Source organism: Hyla sarda, chromosome 5 (assembly GCF_029499605.1).
Source record: "Hyla sarda isolate aHylSar1 chromosome 5, aHylSar1.hap1, whole genome shotgun sequence".
Taxonomy (NCBI): Eukaryota; Metazoa; Chordata; class Amphibia; order Anura; family Hylidae; genus Hyla; species Hyla sarda.
Window position 1 is genome coordinate 92,616,098 of NC_079193.1, and position 27,398 is coordinate 92,643,495.

The 27,398-nt window shown below is 42.5% G+C and overlaps 1 protein-coding gene across 6 annotated transcripts in view; it reads right to left on the reverse strand.

The window, feature by feature from the left end:
* TBC1D5 (TBC1 domain family member 5) overlaps nucleotides 1–27,398 on the reverse strand; it is a 645,101-nt gene that overhangs the window by 589,101 nt on the left and 28,602 nt on the right. For 4 of the 6 annotated variants that reach the window (XM_056519933.1, XM_056519937.1, XM_056519931.1 and 1 more), the window contains exon 2: nucleotides 6,003–6,067. Coding sequence is in view for 1 of the 6 variants with exons in the window: in XM_056519931.1 (XP_056375906.1) it covers nucleotides 6,003–6,067 (65 nt within the window). In the remaining 5 variants the exon portion in view is untranslated. Of the gene's footprint in view, nucleotides 1–6,002; nucleotides 6,068–24,812; nucleotides 24,962–27,398 lie in introns of all 6 variants that reach the window. The other 2 variants (XM_056519936.1, XM_056519934.1) reach the window with 1 other exon arrangement.

Below are 27,398 nucleotides of genomic sequence, written 5' to 3' on the forward strand. Positions count from 1 at the left end.
TATATTTCTAATAGTGCGACACAAAATATCAAACCATCAATTTACTTGAAAGTTGTTTTTTTATTGCAAGGTTCCAGGCCACAGATATATCCATCAGAATCTTTTATGTCTTTAAGTAGATTCATCAAAGAGATGTACAATCCTATTCTTACATTACATAAAATCCTCACAGCTTGATGATAGGGTAACATTACAAAAATATTCCACATTCTCCAAAGCTTCTGACACTACTCGTTATTATTCATACTTGATAGGAAACTGTTAGGTGTCAGTGTAAAATATTTTCTAATGACTAATATTGTCATAAAAACCTACTGGAATATAATTAAACAGGAGAGAAGAACTTAATTTACAAACAACAAGCATTAGACCAACCATATTATTTTCTCAGATTTCTACGGTATTATATTCCTCTTAACGGTTCATAACGTACAGTCTTATGATTAAGAAATATATATTTTTTCCCTTGAGGTCGAGGAGGTTTTCTCACAACCACAACCCCTGTGTATAAGCCCTATGTATGGACTCCTCAGAGAGGGTCCTTTCTCTGTGTTCCAGAATAAAAGATCACTATTTAAGTTTGGTAAGAACAGCACCCATTTTAGTGGACCCAGAGCCTTGGAGTTTCTTTAAAGGGGTACTCTGTTGCTCCAGGTTCTAAACATTTTGTCCAAAACGCTCAGAACCGGAGGCCGTGATCATGATGTCAAGGCCATGCCCCTCGTGCGACACGCCCCCTCCCATAGACATGAATGGAGGGGACGTGGTGTAACATTACGAGGGGCGTAGCCGTCACATCACGACCACTTCCACAAGAACCCGGCGTTTGTTTATAAAGTTGGGTGCTGCGGGAGATTGTGGGGGCCCCAGCATCAGGACGCCCGCGATCAGACATCCTATCCCCTATCCTTTGGATGGGGTGTAAGATGTCTAGCAGTAGAGTACCTCTTTAAGGGGCTTCCTGAGACATCCCATACTGCTGCAGACTTTGTAAGGATGTTCAGGAAAGCCTATGCAAAGTCACTTTTGACCAGCCGAGCATTTTATGTTGGTTGGCTGTAAGTGGTTAACAAAGCATTTGTTCAGACCTTAAATCTAATTCCACTATAACCCACCAAAGTTTCAACTATCCTCAAAGTTGCCAAGCAGGATATATTTAATCTTGTGTAGGCCCAATCAGAAGCCTGTGCAGGGCCATTCCTTCTCAGAGGCACTTTCAGGAGCCACTGCGAGTCTGAAGTGTTACATCTAGAGTGTGTGTAGCAGTGGGAGTATTTCTATCTCTCAAAAGCCATGGCATACTCATGCACATAAGCTTCAGGGGAACTCAAGTACATAAGTACTTATTCTCCTATCCACAGGATAGGTAATAAGTGTCTGATCGAGGAGGGTGGTCCGACCACTGGGACCCCCTGTGATTTCCTGTTTGGAACCCAGGCTCTCCTCATTCACAGAGCGACCTACGCACGAATTGCTACTAGCATGGATTACTGTCAACCATGGCACGAAGCGGTGGCCAATATGCCCCACCATGCATCTTTATTGGAGAACAGGAGATAAAGATACTGCTCATGTATCTTCGACTTTCCCATAGAGGTACATGGAACAGGTATGTTGGCCACCGCTTCAGGATACCAGAAGCGGTTAAGAAAGATGGCTTCCAGTCTTGGACTGAAGGGAGGGGGTGGAGACAGAAAGCAAAAAAGGGAAAGAAGGGATGGGATCAAGAGAATCAAACTGAACATATCGTGAAGATAAGAAATATGGCTGATGAAGCAAGTGTACAAGATTATGTACTTATAGTATTTATTTATACAATAAAGCAGAGGTAGAAAGTGAATATAGCAGGCGAAAGGTTATATTGTTAATGCTAGTAACCATATGTAAGTCATTATACATGATGACAAGGTTTGGTAACTGGTGTCAAGTGTGCCTGGATAAATTGATTGGCGGTCAAAAAAAATTGGTGTATATGTGAGATCTTGCAAAATCATTCCGAAATGGTGGGAGGACGTGCAGGTTAACAGATCCAGCTGCTGAAAGGAAACAGCTAAGCAATGAGTTGGCGTGGGATTTTAGGGAGTTGGGGATAATAGAAGTAAAGGGGTCGGCCTATTAAGTAGCTGAACGTCCAACAATTTGTAGATTACGTCTATCATCTCGCCCAAAAAAGACGGACATGCCCACCATTTGTGAGAGGCAATGATTTTTTAGATCAGTACGTTGGAGTCTTTGTGTGGGAATGAAGGGTTAAACCTATGCCAGGTACAAGGTTACAACAGTGATTTTACAATGATCTGATAAAACTTGTGTCTGATGTAAAAGAACATAGTAAAGCCCTGCTGAATATTTCCCCCTACATAACAGATAATTAAATGATAGCATCCATTTATTTCTTGCACCAAAAATCGTAATGATTACAACATTTCCAGGTACTTGTGCTAGGACCTACACTATTTACCTGACATATGGGTTTTCTTTCTTCAAAATCATGTGTAAGTATGCTATGAAGTATAAAGTGAAAAATAAGATAGCAGACAGATAAGATGTAGACACGGACTTCTTTGAGAACGATGGAATGTAATGTTCTCAAGAGCTGTTGCTTCAGTACACTCGAAGACTTTGAAGTGAAAAGAGTATCAAAGAAAACTACAAGTGGTTACCTGCAGAAACCATCCTTTCTTTTCCTTTTTATTGCACGGACACTTCAAAACTATTTCTGAGCAGAAAGGGACATGTTGGCTTCATTTTAATAGATACAAGAGTGTAAGCAGTTTCCTCTCAAGGTCTAGAAATGTATGTAACTAACTGCTTAAAGTATCACTTCATTACGAGCGACTGTTCACAAGATAGTAAGAAAGCGTTATTTAAAAGGAGGACCTGATTTGCAGACAATATACACAATATATTAGAAATCTGTATATAAACAGAGTGGTAAAATGGACGGTCTCATCAGAATATGACCTATTGTAGATATGGTCAAACAGTCAATGAAGTAAGCTCAAAAGCTGAGCTCGATTCATAGATAGTGGGTGCAATCACCCTCAATGACCGACATCAGTGATCATGTTGGTCATTTAACCCCTTAAATGGTATGATAAATAGCGATTGCGGCATATAAAAGGCTAAATAACTGGTGCTGCTCCTTTCAGGTGCCTGACCGGCATCCCTGCAACCTGATTGGGGGTACCAATCAGTTACTAAGGCCTCCGTGTCTGCCATAGCAATTCTGCTGATAAAGTATGCTTCAGGCGGGCTATACCAGCAGAGACCCAATCTAAATGATCAATGATCGCATTGATCAGTATATGCTATTTTTATAATTGGAAAAAGAAGATGAGGCAGTCCTGCTAGGCTAGGAGTATGATAGAATAAGTAAGAAAAAAATAAAGTGCGTTGTGTCTAAAATATAAAATCACATTTATTAAAGATATAATACAATGTGAGGCCTTTGCTTCAGACTACTCACGCTAGTAAAGCTATAGTTTGCATAAAAAAATTGACATTAAAATTGGCAATAAAAATATTAGTGCACTTAGTATGTTGAATGGGACAAAAGGACACACTATGCGCATGTGACTGTAAATCGCTAGATCTGGTAAGAGGCACGAAGTGCCGGACGTTTATTTCCCTCTTGCATACTGTCCCCGTGCCATCGGGGTATAGAGGGCTCATTTACAGCGTGGTTATCCACAATTCAGCAGCCTTACTAAAGCTGAGTGGGCTCACAATCGAGTCTCCAGCACTACCAAAAGCACACATTGGATTATTTACAAGGCCAAGATACCTTATATAAACTGAGACTGCCGCATTGCAAACTATAGCTTTACTAGCGTGAGTAGTCTGAAGCAAAGACCTCACATTGTATTATATCTTTAATAAATGTGATTTTATATTTTAGACACAACTCTCTATTTTTTCTTACTTATTCTATTATACTCCTAGCCTAGCAGGACTGCCTCATCTTCTTTTTCCAATTTTGCATCTATTTGGCACATGGGTAAGTGTAACGCAGTATCCTCGATTAGGCTTACACTGTTTTATGTCGAGCTCCCACTTATTTTGCATATATCGTCATAATTGCTTATAAAAGTCCCCTGGGAAAAAAAAATGTAAACTAAATAAAAAGTAAACAATGCTCTCTTTCTAAATCGTAAAAACTCCCCACAAGAAAATGGCCGCTCCAAGCTGAGATCCTACACGAACACTGTGAAATCTCCAGCTCAGCTGGCCCTGAGCATCCATGCACATGTGCCGCCTCCTCAATACACCCAAAAGGCGGAGAGCGCATCAGCTTCCGAAAACTGACCCAGAGCAGCTATGTGATGGTAGGGAGAAGTTATGAATATTTACAAAGGGGGCATTGTTTGGGACCAGCTGGGCAGGAGTACAAGTGCACAAAAGGGGCTAGGGAACACCTCCAGTGCACCAAAGAACCTAATTTACATATGAATATTTAACTATATCTCAGCAACGACACATCATACAGACACACTGGAAACAGAAGATTTATTCAAAGATTTACATTCTACGTTTTTACCACCCTTTGGCGATGTCATTTTTCAAAATTGTGATTATAATTATATCAAAATTATAATTTTTTAAGGATAGACCGATTATCGGTTTGGCCGATATTATCGGCCGATATTCACGATTTTGGACGTTATCAGTATCAGCAATTACCTTGCCGATAATCCGATAATGCCCCACCCCCCGCACCGCACCCACCACCACCGCACCCCCCCACCACCACCGCGCCATGCCGCACCCCCACCGCGCCGCACCCCCCCTGGCCAGAGACCACCGCCGACGCTGCCCCATTGCCTCCTCCATCCCCGGTTTTATAATAACCTGTTCCCAGGGCCCGGGCTACTTCTGGCTCCTGCAGCGTGCTGCGCAATGACGAGTAACACCACTGCACAGTGAAAGCTCAGGAGGACGCCGCCGGAGCCAGAAGTAGTGCGGACCGCGGACCCCGGGAACAGGTAATTATAAAACTGGGGATGGGGAGGCAATGGGGCAGCGGCGGCGGTGGTCTGTGGCCGGGGTGGTGCGGCGGTGTCAGGACTCAGGAGGACCCCAGGACAGGCAGTGGGAGAGAAGCGGGTGGCGGCGGCAGTCTCTGGCACGGCAAAAGCGCCCGCTTTAAATCAATGATCTGCAGCGGTGTCGACGGGGGGGGGGGGGGGGTGGGCGGGGCGGTGGGGGAAGTAGCCAATAACTTATACCGGAATATTGGTATAAGTTATCGGCCCTAACCTCCACAGAGTATCGTCCCTAAAAAATAAAAAAAAATCGATATCTGTCAATCCCTATAATTTTTTACAGCAATTTGTGCAATCCCAGAAAAAAATTGCCATTTTATCGATTTCTGGAAAATCCCAGAAAAAACTCAGAAAAAATGCAAAGTGTCAACACAGCCTCAGTGAACATACAGAGCTGGATGAGGAGCAGGAAGAGATCTGATAGGTAAGGTCTTGTAGTTTCCACTTCCTTTGACACAATAGTGTGACCACATGACCCTGTTACAGTAATGAGCTGTCCTAGAAATAAAACAGGTGGCGCTGAAGGCCTAGTGAGTGTGCATGATATGGGCAAAAAACAAACAAACCTGGAGTGCTTCTTTAATATTTAAGGTAACTCCAATAGAAAACTGCAATAACAGTAAGGCATGTTTATATATATATATATATATATGCATACTGTGACATACTGTGATATATATAAAAAAAACTTTAAAAGCAACTTGAAATTGGTCTAAAAAAATCTAAAAAATTTACTATATTTTTTTTACTTGCTGGTGTTTAGAGACACTAGTGATAAACATGCACATTATGAATACTCTGTAAAACAGTGGAATGTTTAATCTCATGACATTCCCTGAGGGGGATTGGTACAGATGTTACCAAACACCCCGAAAAGTCTCCATTAGCCACAAATGCTGGTTTTACAGATGTATGGTCCTATTTTTATTTTACTTTATATTTGTTTAGAAACATTACCTTGGCAGCTGCACGCCTCCCGCTGGGCCCTGCTGATTCCAAAGCACAACCTGTCCACCTTCTCCCTAAGAAAGACACAAACATGTTTAGTTCCATACAAGTCTTAATTAATCTGAAGGCGTCTCTGCAGTGGGGTGTGGGACTTTATTTACACAGTCTTAAGAGCTCTCTATATATGTAAATATCCACCCTGAAAACCAGTTTCTAGGAAACAAATGAAATTAGTTAAAGAAAAAACTAAATATAAACATATTGTATATATAATTTTAGTATTATATTTACACACACCAGTGGGCCATAACAGTAAAGGGAACCTGTCATCACTTTCATGCTGCCACAAGTCATTGGGGCCGCAACCAGTCACTTCTTTCTGCCCCTCCTGCTTTGAAAAATAGATTTCTCCCTATACAACCAGGGAGAGATCTATTAATCAAGGCTGGTGGGAGAGGGAGAAGCTGATGAGGACTGCCCTAATGACTTATGATTCGGGCAGCATGAAAGTTATGACAGGTTTCCTTTCAAACTGCCTGCCTAATATGATTACCTAATATGACCGCCACCAAAACATCTTAGACCAGTCAAGGCATCAACTCAACAAGACATGTTCTTGAGTGGAGATTTAGAGAATTTGGAGCCAGGTCAACATCTTGAACTGTTTGTCATGTTCCCCAAACCATTCCCAAACAAGGTTTGAAGTGAGGTAGGGTGCATTATCCTGATGAAAGTGGTCACAGTCATTGGAAAATACTCCTATCATGAAGGGGTTAGCTTAATTCACATACACACATAGCCAATCACAAGAGAAAACATGATTCATGAAGTTCTGAAGCCACTTCTAGGATTTAATATACCGTAGCTCATAATTGTACATTTTGCTTTTACAGCCCAAGACATAACCGAACATTTATCCACATTAAATTGCCATGTTTGTGCATAAGCATCAAGCTTCCCCAGATCCCTCTGTAATATTATGTTATCCTACTCTGTGGTGATCACCTTACCCAGTTAAGTGTCATCTGCTAATATAGAAATTCTACTCTGTAATCCCTCTATAAAGCCATTAAAAAACATATTGAAAAGAAGTGGACACAGTACCGACCCCTGTGGTACGCTACTTGTAACTGACCAACAAAACATAGTAAATTCCATTGATACTCACCCTCTGCTATACCTCTAGTTCCAGCATCCTCATTTTATGTATGAACCTGTTATGTGGCACATTATCAAATGACCTAGAAACGTCCAGATACACAACATCACTGCTTCATCCCAGTCTAATCTATAACTGACCTCCCCATACAAGCTGAACAGATTAGTCTGACAGGACCGATCCCTCATTAACCCATGTTGGTGCTGTGTTAGGTTATTTTTATTAAAATGTGCTTATTGGTCGTGTCTCAGTGCTGAGCTCTCCACCGATCAGGAGAAATAGTTGGGATATGCTCACAGTAGCATGCTTTATTCCTCAGCAATCTTTATCTCGCTGCCCATAGACTTAAAATGAAGCAGTGAGACAAGATGGCTGAAGATTGCTCTACTTCATGGTTAAGCCCACTCATACTCCTAATTCTCCTCAGCAATGAGACCCCAACCAATAAAAACTTTTGACAAGTCTCTGTCTATAGAGGTACTTTGCTCCTGCAGAACTTTGAGATGTATGCCATCTGGAAAATGGTGTTGTACTCAATTCAGTTCTGGCCCAGCACACGGCCCCACTTGGTGGTGATGTATGCCATCTTGGCCTGATGATTGTATTTTTTAATGTTGTTAAAGGGGTTATCCACCATAAGGTGATTTTAGTACGTACCTGGCAGACAGTAATGGACATGCTTAGGAAGGATCTGCGCTTGTCTTGGGGCTAAATGGCTATGTTGTGAGATTACCATAACACTGTGGCTAGCTTTTTGTGAACTTGAATTTCCTGTTTGACTTTTTTTTTTTTTTTTTTTTTTTTTTTACTACAAATCCCACAATTCCCTTTTCCTCCCTCCAACACATCAGCCACCCCACCCATTGAAACATAAATGAGCTGCATCTATTCAACCTGTGGTTTTCAATCAGGGTGCCTACAGCTGTTGCATTAGTTGCAGATTGCTCTCTCTCCCACCAAGCGATGGCTCCACCCATTGAAGCAGACAAGCTCCCTGTCATCAGCTGACTAGTGAGTCAGGTCTTGGCCGCATTGCAAGCTGGGAAAAATCTGAGACAGCAGTCATTTTGTATGCTGATAAAAATAAATATTGGAGTGAAAATTGCAGAACAATTGTGAGAAAACCGTCACACACAGGTACAGATACCATATTATGAACTACACTAACTTTACAGCCCCTGTAGCATAGTCAAATTAAAAAAAATCCTGGAATACCCCTTTAAATGTTAAGGCGGCACTGCACTTATTGCTTAATTCAGCAGGTGATATACGCTGAAGAATTTACATTATTCCTACTCATTTCCCTGTAAATATAGTAGAGAAGAAGGCATTCATTAGATTAGCCCTTTTCCTCCTCCTCCTCCAGCATTACACCCAAAATGGTTTTTAATTGATGACTGATGAAGCTGCCCATGCACAGTGTAATGCGTTGCATGATGTCTGATTAAAGTTGTTCTCACCTATCCACTGTGGTTGTTTGGGTTAGCTCCTGTATTCCACCCTTTATTAAAACATAAATTGTAAGAAACTCCAAGTACTGAATAGGAAAGAATGGGTTGCCACCAGTTATGATTTTTTTTCCAGAAACTCATATCCACCAGCATGTCACAGCAAATTGCAGCAGTCTTTGAGAGCACTGTAAATTTTAACCCCTTAAGGATGCAGAGTTTTTCCGTTTTTGCATTTTCATTTTTTCCTCATCACTTTCTAAAAATCATAACGCTTTTAATTTTGCACCAAAAATTCCATATTATGGCTTATTTATTGCGCCACCAATTCTACTTTGTAGTGACATTAGTAATTTTACCAAAAGCGGGAAGAAAAATAATTGTGCAACAAAATTGAAGAAAAAATGCAATTTTGTAAATTTTGGGGGCTTCCGTTTCTACGTAGTACATTTTTCAGTAAAAATGACACCTTATGTTTATTCTGTAGGTCCATACTGTTAAAAATGATATCCTACTTATATAGATTTGATTTTGTTGTACTTCTAAAAAAAATCATAACTACATGCAGGAAAATTTATACGTTTAAAATGGTCATCTTCTGACCCCTATAACTTTTTTATTTTTCCGCGTATGGGGCGGTATGAGGGCTATTTTTTTGCGCCGTGATCTGAAGTTTTTATCGGTACCATTTTCATATTGATAGGACTTTTTGATCGCTTTTTATTCATTTTTTCATGATATAAAAAGTGACCAAAAATACTCTATCTTGGACTTTGGAATTTTTTTGCGCGTACGCCATTGACCGTGCCGTTTAATTAACAATCTATTTTTATAGTTCGGACATTTCCGTACGCGGCAATACCACATGTTTATTTTTATTTACGCAGGGTTTTTTTTTAAATGGGAAAGGGGGGGGGGGGGGGGGAGGGGTTAAATGATCTTTATTAACTTTTTCTTTTTTTTATGCAGTGTTATAGCCCCCCCCCCTGGAGGCTATTTCACTGCACATACCAATCTCATACAGAGATCATTGCCGTGCATTGACACGGTAAAGATCAGTGTAATCTCCGGTCGATTGCTCAAGCCTGGATTTCAGGCTTGGAGCAATCAATCGCCGATTGGACGCAAAAGAGGCAGGTGAGGGGACCTCCGCTTGCGTTGTAGCTGATCGGGACATTGCGATATCACCGCGATTGTCCCGATAAGCCCGACTGAGCTGGCGGGAAGCTTTTACTTTAATTTTAGACACGGCAATCAACTTTGAATGCCGCATCTAAAGGGTTAATAGCGGGCGGCACAACGATCGGTGTCGCACGCTTTTAGCCCAGGGTCCTGGCTGTCATAAGCCACCGGGACTGACCGGTATGACACGGGGTCACGGCGTGACCCCGCATTTTATACCGGGACCGGGCGCAGGGCGTACAGGTATGCTCTGCGTCCTTAAGTGGTTAAGTATTTGTCAATTTACTTATGTGTTTGCCAAAAAAAGTTTTTAAATATATGAAATGCTTCAGTATACCATAGAGACATCTGACTAAATTATCAAAAAACACAAACATTAAACTTTGTGAACATTGAAAACTTTCGGCCACAACTGTAGACACTCATCCTTCCCTTTCGTTGAACAATTCTAGTTAGAGCTGCCCAGTCTTTTTAAAGGGTTGTTAACAGTTATAATAAATGCCTGAAAAGTCCCTTAATTCTCCAATGAGTGTGATGTACACTTCACTAATATATCTAGCATTAATCTCCATACAATAATGGTGTCACCATAGATGTGTGCTATTAACATGCGTTAATTATATTGCCCAGTTATCAAGAGATGAGTCCAAATGGATATTTAACCCAAACATGATCATTCCCATGGGTTAAATACCGAGTTCAAATTATTCCTTCCTATACATATTTGATGGGGAATCCATAAAAAAAGGGTATATTCTCCAATGGAAATGTATATCATGAATTTGGTACTTAGCAAACTGTGCAAGTAACAATTCTGAAGGTCGGCAGGGATCCGCAATGGAAGGTATATAATAAAGATAAGACCCAATTCTAACTATCCCAGACAAAGGAAACAGACTTAGTTTCTGAAATGCATAGGAAGGATTTTTGGGTCTTACAGGTATTTGTAGTGACGTCACTGCTGACTGCCAGAACTATCAGGCAAAACGTCTAGTGGGGAGTTGCACGGTAGAGACGCCACCATCTGGGGCAGTCTCCCGTCACCCCCAGGACTTTCTGTGATAGACATAGAATAGCATCTGCTGAAACAGAAGAAGGAATATATCAGGATCGGTGCTGAGGAACCTACAGGTATTAACGCATGTCCATAGCACACATCTTTGATGACACCATATTGTTGTATGGAGATTAACACTAGATATGTAAGTGTGGTGCGTCACGGGGTGTCATGTGAGGTGTAAGGGGGCAGAGGTTATGGCTCCAGGGGTAGATGGTATTTACCCCTTCTTGTCGTGACGCCAGGCCTTATAACCACCCAAAGGTAGTACCGCTAATGCTAGGTTAGGCAGGCGCGATTAAGAGTCCAAGGCCAGGTTAAGGGTAACGGTAGCTTTACTGAGGTAAGACAGATGGTACAGTCTATGCAGTTCAGCCAACATCCCAGAGAGGTGGGCAGTGACACAGGGGACCTCGCAGGCTTGCAGGGACTTGCAGTGACTTGACAGACTATAATGCAGGCTACGCTGACTATGAATGACTTGACTTGAGATGGTGACAGACAATTGAGATGACTCGACTTACTAAGGACCGACTGGTGGCTGCAGTCATTTAGACTTGAGGCCTCATATGGCTGGACACAGGCACTGGAACACTTGACTGCACTGGACCTCAGCAGGAACTCAAGAGCATGGAAAAGAAGAGATAGTAAAGCCCCTCCCCATATTATATAGGGGGGCTGTGCAAGGAGCCCATAGGTCACTTGGGAGGTCACTGGGGTTCTCTGGGTAACAATACAATCATGTGGCACAGATTTAAAGGTATATTACACTTATAATACATAACTACACATAACCTCTAAATACTATAGGGTTTGCTGCAGGAGAGTCCCAAGGACACAAGAACACGCAGGGACTCTGCCTGACAGGACAGACGTACAGTACGGCAACATCCCGCACTGGGACATTACATAAGTGAAGTGTACAACATGTTCACTGGAGAATTAAAGGACATTTCAGGCATTTATTATAACTGTCAACAACCATTTAGAAAGACCTGGCAGCGCTAACTATATATATATATAATATCTTCATTATTAGTGAAGGAGGATCAGGGGTCTGTACTCATAGCATAGCAGCAGCAGGCACAAGTCTCATCCGTTTTTTTTTCTAAATATCGACCTCTGCATATTACAGAACATGTCCACAATACAAAAATAAAAATACTGTTTAGAGAAAGTTAAGAACTCATATATACAGATGAAGAAACTGCAATGTAAAGCAGTACATCCCCTTGGGTGTTGGGTGTTTAAGCAGGCCATATTTAATGTTTCTGTTATGTTCAATCCATATTGTACAGTTTAATTATCCGCATAATTAGAATATTAAATTATTACAATTAGGCCAAATATACTTTATCGCATATGTCAGAATTATGAAAATATGGAGCACATGCTGTGCTATTTTTAAAGGTTCTTTCCGTATTAAAAACATGTTTACAAGCAAAAGGAAATTTAGGCTTCAACATCAGAATGTAAAGAGCAGATATCACAACACAGAAGCTTTGTTACTGCCTACATTTACACCTATACACACTTCTAAAATGGTTTCATATATAGTTTAAATATGTATAGTACAAGTTTCAAATAATGGGCATATATTCTCTGTAGTTAGTTAACTCCTAATCAAGGAGATTTATCCTTCTTTTCAAACGTATGGCTTTTATATGACAATTTTTTTTTTAACTTACTTTTGCTTACCGTATTTTTCGCCCTATAGGACGCACCGGCATATAAGACGCACCCAATTTTAAAGGTGCAAAATCTAGAGAAAAAAAAGATTCCGCAGTCAACAGTGATCTTCAACCTGCGGACCTCCAGATGTTGCAAAACTACAACTCCCAGCATGCCCGGACAGCCAACGGCTGTCCGGGCATGCTGGGAGTTGTAGTTTTGCAACATCTGGAGGTCTGCAGGTTGAAGACCACTGGATAGGAGGTAATACTCACGTGTCCCCGCCGCTCCGGACCAGTCACCGCTGCCCTGGATGTCGCTCCGTCGCTGTCGCCGCGTCCCTGGGGTGTCCCCGACGCTCCGGACATCTTCTTCCGTGGGATCCACGCTCTCCGTCGCAGTCATCACGTCGCTACGCACGTCGCTCCGTGCGCGACGACGTCGAAGGAGAGTGCCAGCCATGCAGGGGATCCCGGCACGGAGCAGACACCGAGGAGGCAGGTAAGGTCCCTCCCGGTGTCCTGTAAGCTGTTCGGGACGCCGCAATTTCACCGCAGCGGTCCCGAACAGCCCGACTAAGCAGCCGGGTTAATGTCACTTTTGCTTCAGACGCGGCGGTCAGCTTTGATCGCCGCGTCTGAAGGGTTGATACAGGGCATCACCGCAATCGGTGATGTCCTGTACTAGCCACGGGTCCCGGCCGTTGATGGCCGCAGGGACCGACCCGATAGGTGTGTATTCACCGTATAAGACGCACCAACTTTCCCCCCCCCCCCCAGTTTTGGGGAAGAAAAAGTGCGTCTTATACGGCGAAAAATACGGTACATGCGACCTATTTATCAAATAGTCGCAAAACCTTGATAAATAAAATCACACGTAAGCAAAACCCGGGAAACCCACTTACAAAAGCATTTTTTAAAGCAGAAAAGTTTTCTCTTATGTTAATATCCGAATATTTACGTAGTCTGTAAAAATTCTTACACAATTATTTTGTGCCTTATTCTATATTAACACAACATTAATTTTAAAATGTAGTGGGTATGCCAGCATGTACGTGTCCTAAAATTAACAAGGTGTACAGTGTGTATTTTCAACCTTAAAATTAATAGTTATTAGTTATATAATGAATTTTTTCTATAATTAACATTAACAATAATGTAGTAGCTTTGTTTCATGATGCAGAAGAACAGTTGTTAAAGTGGGAGTTAATTTCCTTTTCTGCTGACATATGTACTTTCTGTAAGCCAGGTTGGACCTGGAATACATATGAGACTTTTAAATGGAGATGCGGCTTTATTTCTTCATAAATAGCGACTATCGCATTTGATAAATACATGACCACTACAAAGTAAAAAAAAAATAATAATTACTACGTGAGCAGATTTCAGAAATGTGCTTTGGAATAAGAAAAAAATCAAAAAGTCGCAGCATGTATAGAAAAGTCGCACGTGGGCAAGTACGTGCGACTTTTTTCCGCAAAAAAAAAAAAATCTACTACGGAGCTTGATAAATCTCCTTCAATGTATTCAGATGAAAGTCCCTATGTGACAACATTAACCCCTTAAAGGGGTATTCCAGGAATTTTTTTTATTTGACTATGCTACAGGGGCTGTAAAGTTAGTGTAGTTCATAATATAGTGTCTGTACCTGTGTGTGACGGTTTTCTCACAATTCACACAATGTGATTTTCACCCCAATATTTATTTTTAACAGCATACAAAATGACTGTTGTCTCAGCCATCGGCTGTCCGGGCATGCTAGGAGTTGTAGTTTTGAAACATCTGGAGGTCCGCAGGTTGAAGACCACTGCGGCCTTCGTCATCATCCAGCCCCCCCTCCCCCCTTTAGTTTTGTACTCACCTCCGCTCGGCGGGACGTTCGTGTGAGCTGGCCCGGCCCATCCCCATGTGCTGCAGGATCGTTCGGTGGGGAGGGATAGTCGTTCCGGGCTGTCCATCTTCACCGGGGGGGGGGGGGCCCTCTTCTCCATACTTCGCGCCCAGCCCCGGAATAATGACGTTACCTTGACGACGACGCACAGGGACGACTATCCCTCCCCACCGTGCGGTCCTGCAGCACAGATGGCCCGGACCAGCTCACCCGAACGTCCCACCGAGCGGAGGTGAGTACAAAACTAAAAGGGGGGGGGGGCTGGATGATGACGAAGGCCTGGGCAGTGGTCTTCAACCTGTGGACCTCCAGATGTTTCAAAACTACAACTCCCAGCATGCTTGCTGGGAGTTGTAGTTTTGAAACATCTGGAGGTCCGCAGGTTGAAGACCACTGAGGGCGGAGAGTTCACTCGAGTATAAGCCGCGGGGGGTGTTTTCAGCACGAAAAATCATGCTGAAAAACTCGGCTTATACTCGAGTATATATAGTAAGTTTTCTTTTACTGGTCAATAATGTAGAACATCTGACAATCCTGTACCTAGCAGCTGATTTAAGGAAAACGGTCATCCTGTTTACCCACACTAAACCCAATACACTGTGTTGTAGTGTGGGTGAACAGAAGACATGAGCGCTTGTGCCTAATAAGCGCTCACGTGCCCAGCGACCATGAATATTCAAATTCACTGAAGATAAAAGCGGACCTTCGGAGGGACCGTCACCAACAGATGTGCCCTAGGGACCGGTCACCGTATTTAACTCACTGACCCCTCATCAGTCTCCAGTTCACCCAAACTATAACCCAGTGTATTGGGTTTACTGTGGGTGAACAGGATGACCGTTTTCCATTAGAATTGAACAGAGTAACCAAATAGTCCGCTCACCCTATACTTGTTTTGTATTGTCTCTAGTGCGGACAGCCAACAAATGTCTTTGGGAACCAAAGAAAGAAACAGCATCCAGCATAGAGTTTGTACCCCTTCTTTCTAGTGAACAGCAAGGACCTCAGCACCTGGACCTTTACCGATCATAGCTTCTATGACATTTCAGAAATTTTTAGGAAATTAGAGGGATGCTCCACCTTTGGAACTGCATCATTTCCCGTCCCCACCACTGCCTACAGGTGTGCTTGTAGAAGAGAGGACTTGTTTATGGTGGTCTGCATTCTGTTCATGCAGTTTATGTTGCAATAGATGTCATTTCAACATAGAGAATATAAAAAATATAAGACAGTTTTGTAATTATCTAATGCAAACACTGTGCTTCAAATATACAGCTTTCATTTTAAGTTAAATTGTCTTCAGGACATCAAGTTTTTTCATTTTTGCACTTTTGTTTTTTCCACCTCACTTTCTAAAAATGATAACGCTTTCAATTGTCCACCTACAGACCCATATGAGGGCATGTTTTTTGCGCCACCAATTTTAATTTGTAATAACATTAAAATTTCACCACAAAATCTATGGCGAAACAAAAAATATATATATATTTGTGGGGCAAAATTGAAAAACAAAACGCCATTTTGTAACTTTTGGGGGCTTCTGATTCTAATCAGAGCATTTTTCAGTATCACCTTATCTTTATTCTGTAGGTCCATACGAATAAAATGAGACCCAACTTATAAAGGCTTTATTTTGTTTGACTTCTAATAAAAAAAAAAGAAAATTAGTATGTTTAAAAATGTCCTCTTCTGACCCCTATAAACTATAAAAATTTTCCGTATACGGGACTATATGAGGGCTCATTTTTTGCTCTGTGAGCTGTAGTTTTTATCATTACCATTTTTCTTTTGATGGAACTTTTTGATCGCTTTTTATAAAAAATGTTAGGGTATACAAAGGCCGGCATTTGTCATTGTAGGTATAAGTGAAGCATTTTTCTACACCTTTTTTTGTGTGCTGGTAATGTGTAGGAGCACCAAATTTATTAAATGGTCACAGAGCAATTGATAAATTTTGTGCAGGTAAAAATTTTCTGAAATTTCTCTCTTCACATACACCAAAAAGCTAAGCTAAGTCTGGGCTGGTGTAGTTTGAGAGAGTTTTCAGTGGCTTTGTGCCTTTTTTTTTGCACCTTTTCACAAAATGGCGCAGTTCATAAAACCCGTCCATATCATGTGTATTGCCAAAATCAGTGGATTGCAACTCAAAATCAGAAGAAATGTGTAAACCAAAAGGCACACAAAAAAAAATAAAAAATAAAAAAAAGCGAAAATAAACCCTGCTTGCGCCTTTTCGATACATTAAAAACAGTCTAAAGACAGACAATGAGAAATGTCAGCCAAAGTGACCAAAATTTTGTTTTCATGTTTGTTTTTAACCACTTAAGGACACAGGGCGTACAGGTACACCCTGCTTCTTAAGGACCCAGGGCGTACCTGAAATCATTCAGCAGGCCCCCTCTGGTGACTCGGAAAAATAAGGGGGATTGGGGGTGTCCAAGACACCCCCAATCCCCCTGAAGGGATATGAGTGACCCTTCCAATCCCTGCTATTGGTCGGTCAGAAGCGACCAACCAATAGCAGATCAGGGGGGTTAAAGGGGTACTCCGGTGCTTAGACATCTTATCCCCTATCCAAAGGATAGGGGATAAGATGCCTGATGGTGGGAGTCCCGCCGCTGGGGAACCCCGTGATCTTGCACGCGGCACCCCGTTTGTAATCAGTCCCCGAAGCGTGTTCGCTCCGGGTCTGATTACCGGCGACTACAGGGCGGGCGGCGTGTGATGTCACGCCTCCGCCCCCGTGTGACGTCACGCTCCGCCCCTCAATGCAAGCCTACGGGAGGGGGCATGATAGCTGTCACGCCCCCTCCCATAGACTTGCATTGAGGGGCGGAGCATGACATCACACGGGGGCGGAGGCGTGACGTCACACGCCGCCCGCCCTGTAGTCGCCGGTAATCAGACCCGGAGCGAACACGATCCGGGAACTGATTACAAACGGGGTGCCGCGTGCAAGATCACGGGGGTCCCCAGCGGCGGGACTCCCGCGATCAGGCATCTTATCCCCTATGCTTTGGCGAGGGGATAAGATGTCTAAGCACCGGAGTACCCCTTTAAAGTTCGGTTCCCGCTCTGCCCACCCACTGTAGTCCGGGCAGAGCGAGGGAACCGGCGGTGACCAGCACCGGAGGTCACTTACCAGCGGCGATCAGCGGCGGGCAGCGATAAGGTGCGGCGATCCTACAGAAGCCGGTGAGTTGTTGCCTAGCAAAATCTGGAGGGCTACAGTTTGGAGACCACTATACAGTGGTCTCTAAACCGTGACCCTCTAAATCTTGCAAAACTAAAACTCCCAGCATGCACGAACAGCAACCGGCTGTCTTGGCAAGCTAGGAGGAGTTGTTGCGTGCCACCGCCTGTTGCATAACTACATCTCCCAGCATGCCCTTTGGTGATCAGTACATGCTGAGAGTTGTAGTTTTTCAACAGCTGAGGCACACTGGTTGGAATATACTGAGTTAGGTAACAGAACCCAACTCAAGGTTTTCCAACCAGTGTGCCTCCAGCTGTTGCAAAAGTACAACTCCCAGCATGCACGTTCTGTCAGTGCATACTGGGAGTTGTAGTTTCTAGTGGGAAACTTACCTTAAACCCCAGCCAGTGCGAATATACCCTAAAAACACTACACTACACTACACTACCACATAATAAAGGGTAAAACATTTAAAAACATTGCGTACGGCAGTGTTTCCAAAACGGAGCCTCCAGCTGTTACAAAACAGCAACGCCCAGCATTTCCAGACAGCCACTGACTGTCCATGCATGCTGGGAGTTTAGCACCAGCTGGGGGCACCCTGTTTGGGATTTACTGGCGTAGAATACTCCTATGTCCACCCCTATGCAAATCCCTAATTTAGTCCTCATATGTGCCTAGCGCTCTCTCACTTCGGAGCCCTGTCGTATTTCAAGGAAACAGTTTAGGGCCACCTATGGGGTATTTGCATTACAAATTTTGTGGGGCTTTTTCTCCTTTTACCTCTTAAGGAAAGGAAAAGTTGGTGTTTCTCCTGAGTACGGAAATACCCCATATGTAGGCGTAAAATGCTCTGCGGACGCACAACATAGAGAGCGCACTATGTACATTTGAGGCCTAAATTGGTGATTTGCACAGGGGAGGCTGATTTTACAGTGGTTCTGACATAAACGCAAAAAATACCTGCGTGTGACCCAATTTTGGAAACTACACCCCTCACGGAACATAAAAAGGGGTATAGTGAGCCTTTACAAATTTTCGTTTAAGTTGGATTGGAAAATAAAATAAATAATAATAAATAAAATAAAAAAATTATAATAATTTCAACTAAAATGCTGGTGTTACCCTAAATTTTTCATTTTCACAAGTATAAATAGGAAAAAAAGCCCCCAAAATTTGTAACCCCATTTCTTCTGAGTAAGAACATACCCCATATGTGGATGTAAAGTGCTTTGCGGACGAACTACAATGCTCAGAAGAAAAGGAGCGCCATTGGGCTTTTGACGAGAAAATTTGTCCGGAATTGGAGGCCACGTGTGTTTACAAAGCCCCCATAGTGCCAGAACAATGTAACCCCCCCACCTGGGACCCCATTTTGGAAATTACACCCCTCAAGGAATGTAATAAGGGGTACAGTGAGCATTTACACCACACAGGTGTCTGTCCGATTTTTGGAACAGTGGTCCATGAAAATGAAAAATTTTATTTTTCATTTGCACAGCCCACTGTTCCAAAAATCTGACAGACGAAAATTTACCACTATGTTAAAGTAGAATATGTCACGAAAAAAAGTTTTGGAATCAAATTCATAAGTAAAAGCATCCCAGAGTTATTAATGCTTAAAGTGACAGTGGTCAGATGTGCAAAAAATGGCCGGGTCCTTATGGTGAAAATGGGCTGAGTACTTAATTCCACATGAAAGAGACAGCTACATATTTACAGGGGTACTCCGCTGCTCAGCATTTGGAACAAATTGCTGGAACCAGGAGCTCGTGATGTCATAGCCCCGCCCACTCAACGTAAGTCTATGGGGCGTTGAGGGGGTGGGGTGTGACGTCACAAGCTCCCGGCGCCGGCTTCAGCATTCTGAACAGTTTGTTCTAAACACTGAGCAGCGGAGTGCCCCTTTAACCACTGCCTATTTTACCTGGGCCAATCCAAAAGAAATGTCAGCAGCAAATTTTCATTTCACCTTAATGCCTTAATAAACAATAAAAAAAAAGATCACTTAAATGGGTACTGTCAGATTCAAAAACTTTTTATAGGTTGTATATCTTGGCAAAACATTAAAAGTAGTACTCAACTAGATCAACTGATGCCAGAAAGTTAAACAGATTTGTAAATTACTTCTATTTAAAAATCTTAATCCTTCCAGTACTTATCAACTGCAATATTCTCCACAGGAAGTAATTTTTTTTTTTTTTATTTCCTTTCTCTCCGACCACAGTGCTCTCTGCTGACACCTCTGTTCCTTTTAGGAACTGTCCAGAGTACAAGCAAATCCCCATAGCAAACCTATTCTGCTATGGACAGTTCCTAAAATAGGCAGAGGTGTCAGCAGAGAGCACTGTGGTCAGACAGAAAGGAAATTCAAAGAGAAAAGAACTTCCTGTGGAGAATATAGCAGCTGAAAAGTACTGGAAGGATTAAGATTTTTAAAAAGTAGTAATTTACAAGTCAGTTTAACTCTCCGGCACCAGTTAATTTGAAAAATAAAATAAATAATGTTTTCCAGTGGCGTACCTCTTTAATCTTTTTTTATATACTTCATAAGAAAATGTTATTTCCTTTTTATAGAAATCATGGCTTTGTCCAAGCTGAAGCACAGGCATGGACAAAGTCCAGTAAGTGAGGGTGGGCTAGCACTCCTCTGTGTCTGATAGGACAGGAGAGAGCACAGAGGAGCGCTATCAGACAGGAGAGAGCACAGAGTAGCACTATCAGACAGGAGAAAGCACAGAGGAATGCTATCAGACAGGAGAGAGCACAGAGGAATGCTATCAGACAGGAGAGAGCACAGAGGAGTACTATCAGACAGGAGAGATCACAGAGGAGTACTATCAGACAGGAGAGATCACAGAGGAGTACTATCAGACAGGAGAGATCACAGAGGAGTGCTATCAGACAGGAGAGAGCACAGAGGCGTACTATCAGTACTCCTCTGTGATCTCTCCTGTCTGATAGTACGCCTCTGTGCTCTCTCCTGTCTGATAGCACTCCTCTGTGATCTCTCCTGTCTGATAGCACTCCTCTGTGATCTCTCCTGTCTGATAGCACTCCTCTGTGATCTCTCCTGTCTGATAGTACTCCTCTGTGATCTCTCCTGTCTATCAGACAGGAGAGATCACAGAGGAGTACTATCAGACAGGAGAGATCACAGAGGAGTGCTATCAGACAGGAGAGATCACAGAGGAGTACTATCAGACAGGAGAGAGCACAGAGGAGTACTATCAGACAGGAGAGAGCACAGAGGAGTACTATCAGACAGGAGAGAGCACAGAGGAGTACTATCAGACAGGAGAGAGCACAGAGGAGTACTATCAGACAGGAGAGAGCATAGAGGAGTACTATCAGACAGGAGAGAGCACAGAGGAGTACTATCAGACAGGAGAGAGCACAGAGGAGCACTATCAGACAGAGAGAGCATAGAGGAGCACTATCAGACAGAGAGAGCACAGAGGAGTACTATCAGACAGAAGAGAGAACAGAGGAGTACAATCAGACAGGAGAGAGCACAGAGGCGTACTATCAGTACTCCTCTGTGATCTCTCCTGTCTGATAGTACGCCTCTGTGCTCTCTCCTGTCTGATAGCACTCCTCTGTGATCTCTCCTGTCTGATAGTACTCCTCTGTGATCTCTCCTGTCTATCAGACAGGAGAGATCACAGAGGAGTACTATCAGACAGGAGAGATCACAGAGGAGTGCTATCAGACAGGAGAGAGCACAGAGGAGTGCTATCAGACAGGAGAGAGCACAGAGGAGTACTATCAGACAGGAGAGAGCACAGAGGAGTACTATCAGACAGGAGAGAGCACAGAGGAGTACTATCAGACAGGAGAGAGCACAGAGGAGTACTATCAGACAGGAGAGAGCACAGAGGAGTACTATCAGACAGGAGAGAGCACAGAGGAGTGCTAGCACACTCACTTACTGGACTTTATCCATTCCTTTGCTTCAGCTTGGACAATGATTTTATAAGCCATGATTTTTATAAATAGGAAAAAAAAATCTTATGAAGTATATTAGAAAGGTTAATGTTTTGCCAAGATGTACAACATAAAAAAAGTATGTAAGTATTTGTAAAGGATAAAATACACTTTAAAACCTTTCACATTGCATCCCTGATAAAATGACTGCAATGTCTTTCACACAACTAGTGCTTCATATAAATCTAGCACAGACCTACCATGGCAGGAAACAGGTTAAATTTCAATAAGCTAGCATGGAAAAAAAAAAAATCACTAAAACTAGTTAGTGGCAAGGCAACATCTAAAAGCAATAAACTCAAAATTAAGGGATAAATAATTTAAAGCACATCATGAAAAAAGTATTAATAATTCATCAGATAAATAATTTACTAAATAATCAAATAAATAATGAAATACATAAATAAACCAGCAAATAAATAATTCTGCAATATAAAAGGAAATTGTGAAGTAGTAAGCAAATGTTGAAGGAAGCATACATTTTTAACCCCGTTTCTCCCAGAGTCCGGCCACTGAAAACGAACGCATTGGCAAGCGCTGCACAAAACGTATATCCAGCAGAACTTGGGAGTGCGGGGAAAAGGCTCTGCGAGGCTCTACAAGGCTTTTTATGATAGATAGTTGTGTATAGGAAATGAATTAAGATACAGTAGACTATCACCGTGATATAAGCTGCACCTTAAATATAAATGGGTTGCAGTAAACACATCATTAGCAGTTTGTAATGTTATACAGTCTTGTTGCCGTTTTCAACACTTAAAAATTATTGCCACAGGTGGAGGGGGAATAACTCCGTCAAATCTTTGGCAGCACGTTTCGGTCTCTTTATAGGAAACAGCTCTTGAATGTTGAATGTCTGCTTTCAATTCTTGTTCTCGACGCTAATAATAATCCTAACAATCAAAATAACAATTGCGGGTTTGTTTTCTTTTTTTGTCTGCGGTCGAGCTACTGGAGTATTTCGGCAGAACACATGACAGCAGACTGAGCCCTGTTTTTTTTTTGCATTTCATTTGACATACAATCTGTGCAACCTGGCACCCATTCAGATGTAAGGAGAAAACCGGATAAGGACAAAATTAACATGTAACACGTGGTTAACTTTTAGTTAACAACTATCACATGCCTATGGGGAACGAAATAAAAAAAAAAAAAGACACTTGCTTAGCTATAGGCTTTCTATTTGTTTTGGCTGAGCATCCAAACTTTGGGCAGGATGCCTTGCTGTGCAAATGAAATGAGGCTAGTGGAGGCTATCTGTCAATGTCTCCGCGCTTAGCGCCGGATTTAGCCTCCAGAGTAACTAACCATCTCCACAATTAATTCACTTTTAAATGTCACAAAACTATTCTCCATTAATAAACCGATTTTACGCTAAACATTTATTTGCAAAGCTGCAAGTTTCTATATTGTGGAGCAATGTACAGTGATCCCTCAACTTACAATGGCCTCAACATCCAATAGTTTCAACATGCAATGGTCTTTTGCTGGACCATCGTAACTTGAAACCAGACTCAACATACAATGCTATGGAATCTGCGAAACGCGTCAATGGCTGGAAGAACCGACCAATCAGTATGGATATTTTACTGGTAAAACCTGTGTATTCCTAAAGTGCATGCACTGACTGGTGTCTGGTAGCGCCCCCTACAGTACAGGGAGGTATTACATGTTCTGTACTCTTTACCTCTGCCAGGGTTATCTGCTCCTTTGGGCATCAGGTGAGGGAGGCTTTTTTTTTTTTTTTTTTTTTTTTTTAAGGACATTACGTGTTCTGTACAGGACCCTGAAGAAGTTTCTGTCCTCTACATAGACCAGGTGTTTCCCAAAGAGTGTGCCTCCAGCTGTTGCAAAACTACAACTCCCAGCAAAACTACAACTCCAACGGATAGGGGATAAGATGTCTAATCGCAGGGGTCCCGCCACTGGGGACCCCTGTGATCTTGCACGCAGCATCCCGGTTACAATCAGTCCCTGGAGCATGTTTGCTCAGGGTCTGATTACTGGCGATCACGGGGGCCGGAGCATTGTGATGTCATGGTCCCGTCCCTGTGTGACGTCATGCTCCGCCCCTCAATGCAAGCCTATAGGAGGGGCGTGACAGGTGCCACGCCCCCTCCCACAGGCTTCCATTGAGGGGGAGGAGTGTGATGTCACACAGGGCAGGACCATGACATCACAATGCTCCGGCCCCCGTGATTGCCGCAACCCCCGCGATCAAGCATCTTATCCCCTATCCTTTGGATAGGGGATAAGATGTCTTAGCGCTGGAGTACCCCTTTAAAGCAGAACTTTCATCTGACTACGCTGCCCTATGTAAGGTAAATTACAGCTCCTCCTAATAGCCCAAACAGCCTAAAAATGTGTACCGTTTGACTAATAAAAGTGCGTAAATGCGTATGCAGTATTTATGAAGGAAGAGCTACCCTTTTGTTTCCTCACTCTTTGCACTGATCATTTATTCTCAATTCACTACAAGTATTCATATTAAGAGACAAGTGAATAAGTTTACTGAAGGTTTAAGTTACATGCTGCCTATAGACATCAACAGAGGAAAAGAAGGGAGCAGCTGGAAAGAAGCAGAGGCAGAGCCACATGTGGCTTAACCTTGTTGTGAGTATTCTACCACTCTAGGGTTTAATTCACAGCTACACTGATCAGTACTGATCTGTTATGTCCTCCATGCTGCTTTCAGGATCTCCTTTGTAGAGGTTGTGTATGGAAAACATTATATCAGCTAGTCTCCATGCACCCAATTGCCGCAGAGAAAAATTATAAAAATGTAAGATACAAGTGATATTAATAGCCAGAAATTCCATTATTCCTTATGAACACGCACATGAAAGCTAAGGGTCTATTCACATGCCAGAATTTCAGCACCAAATCTGCTTCCTTGGGTAGTTTCTGGCTTTGTATGGATTTTGTGCGGAATTGGTGCAAAAATTCTGCATGCGGAAATTCAGAAGTGTGAATGGGAGTGCGGAATCCCATAGAAGACTTTTGGGATTTCATTTGAGTCGGAATTCCGCAAGTAGAAATTCTGCTGTGCGAAGTCACCTTAAACAGTGACAGGTACTTTTATTTATTTATTGATTTTTTAACATTTCACATAGCTGTCTCTTGATGTATAAATTCCAAAAGATCAAGACTAAAGAGCACCTAGGCACCTATTTTCTAATAAATAAATACATGAATGAACAAATATTGGTAAATAAAGCTATTTTACTACCTTTCTCTGGTCTTTCACGCTTTTGATGCAAACTGCCTGCTTTGTTGTCTTCATTAGCCCATGTTCCAGTCAGGTGTACATCCTGAAATAGACGTCATGTTCCTGTGTACACACTAGCCAGGAATTCAGCCTACTCTGTCACCTTCTCTCTATGTGGGATGGGTTAAAGTGAAGAGGGTGTAGCAGGATGGAAACAGAGTTGTCACAACTTTTGGCTAGAGTGTGCTGACTAGACAGGACGTGGGGCTTCCACAGCACAGACAGTTGGCATCAGAAATAACATTCTTACACACACATACATATAAAATAAGTTTGATCGCCAAGCAACCTCTAAGATTGAAGGAGACTTAAAAGTAGCTAAAGTTCTAGAACTATAGGAACATTTCTCAATCTGGGAAAGAGGAAGCTAAGTGATTACTCAGCTGTTTTTGTTGACTTCTGTGTATTTTCTCATATCCTGTATTGTACTTTTCATACCTTTTGCATTTTGATCTATTGCTTTGGTTTGCACTTAAAAGGGGTTTCCCAGGACTTTAAAGGCAAAGTGACAGCAGCGTCACCCACACTAACCTAAATATACAGGCAGAGAGTGCAGGTGATCCTGTTTATTCAGGTTAGGGCGGGTGACCCTGCTGTCAGTTTCCCTTTAATAGTCAAGGCTCCTTCATGATCTGCAGGGTGCCAAGAATTTGCCCTCCCCACCTTCTCCTGTGTAAATAGAGCAGTGGTCAAGCATGCACAATGCCACTACATTTGCTCTCTACAGGACTGATGGAGATAGCCAAATACATAGCTCGGCTATCTTTTGCAGTCCCATAGACAAATGGAGGGGCAGCGTGCATGCTTAACCACCATCTCATTCATAACTTGTAACTATACCCTCATCAATCTTATACTTATCTTCCATCCTTACGATAGTTGATATGTTTTGATTTGGGAATAACCCCTTTAAGAAATACTTATATGAAAAAAAAAAAAAAAACGGTCACTCACGCATGCAAGGGCACTCCCACATCAGACACTGAGAACTGAAATTCTCAGGACTGGTGTAGATTTAATCCAAACCATTCAGAAACTAAGGCATAAACAGTGGTCCCTCAACATACGATGTAATTGGTTCCAGGCGAACCATCGTATGTTGAAACCATTGTATGTTGAGGGATCACATACAGACACAGTAGATGATCAATGATACTCACATGTCCCCGCCACTCCGGCCCGTCAGTTCACCGCTCTGGCCCATCAGTTCGCCACTCCTCTGCTGCTGTATCACTAAGTCGCCACAGCCCTGCACCGTCCCTCTGTGTTGCAGTCATCATGTCTCTCATGCCGCCCCTATTGGACAACAGGGCAGCGTGAGCGGAGATGGAGAGCTATGGCGCAGACCAGCGGCACCAGAGGAGCGGCAAACTGACGGGCCACAGCGGCGGGGACATGTAAGCGAGGGCACATTAAACCACTATCAGGCGGTAGCTGAAGTAGTCAGCGCTGCCGGATAGCGATGGCCCCAACACACAGAAGCATCACATGTTGATGCTGCATTCAACATACGATGGCCTCTGAGAAACGATCGTATGTCAGGGGACCACTGTATTAACCGATTAAAGAAAGTCCTACAAAACCAATAGGAGATCATTTTACTACCTGGAATACCCCTACATTTTCAGTGAAAATAAAAAGGCACACCTACCTAGTATTCACAAAAATAAAACATTCCAAGATTTCAAATGTTTAGTATTTGCATAATTGAAAAAGCGATAATGTAAAAAGAAATCTAGAAAAGACACTTAGAAGACAATATCATTTAAGAAAAGACTTAATTTTATTAAAGAATAAAGCTTTATAAAATCAATAGGTAATAAAGTATGAATAAAACGTAATTTACACTCATCAATAGCATCTAGTCAACAAACTGATGCAGAAAGCAGAATTGTATCTGCGTCATGTATATTGCATTAGGACAGTTTCTAAATTAACAAAAAATGCCAAATTTGCAAAACTTAAGTTTGGTCTTGATTTTGGAAAACTATATGAAATGACAGTGGGACAGCGGGACTGTACATTCTGTGAGCTCCCTACAAATGAAATCACACAGGCTTTAACCAAAAAGCTACTTAAAGGGGTACTCCATCGGAAATATCTTATCCCCTATAGAAAGGATAGGGGATAAGATATTAGATCGCAGGATCTCACTGCTAGTGACCGCCGCAATCTCCAGCGCGGCACCACTGTAATTCGGTGCACGGAGTGAACTCTGCTCTGTGCCCGATGACTGGCAATGCGGGCCATCACACCAGCAGCGGGACCCTCGCGATCTAACATCTTATCCCCTATCCTTTGGTTAGCACCCCTTTATATCTCTGTCAGCTCATTTAGACCAAATGAGGTGCAGGTACCCTGACATAGAACGTAGTACAGGTTTAACTTACCTACCACTGTTGCCTAAAGTAGTTAAGGGATTAGTTGTAAATCCTATTTTTACATGTGGCTAAAGTGTCAAGTAGAAGGGGCAGAGATACTTAAAGGGGTACTCCAGTGCTACAGCATTCTGAACATTTTGTTCAGAAGCAGTGATCGTGATGTCAC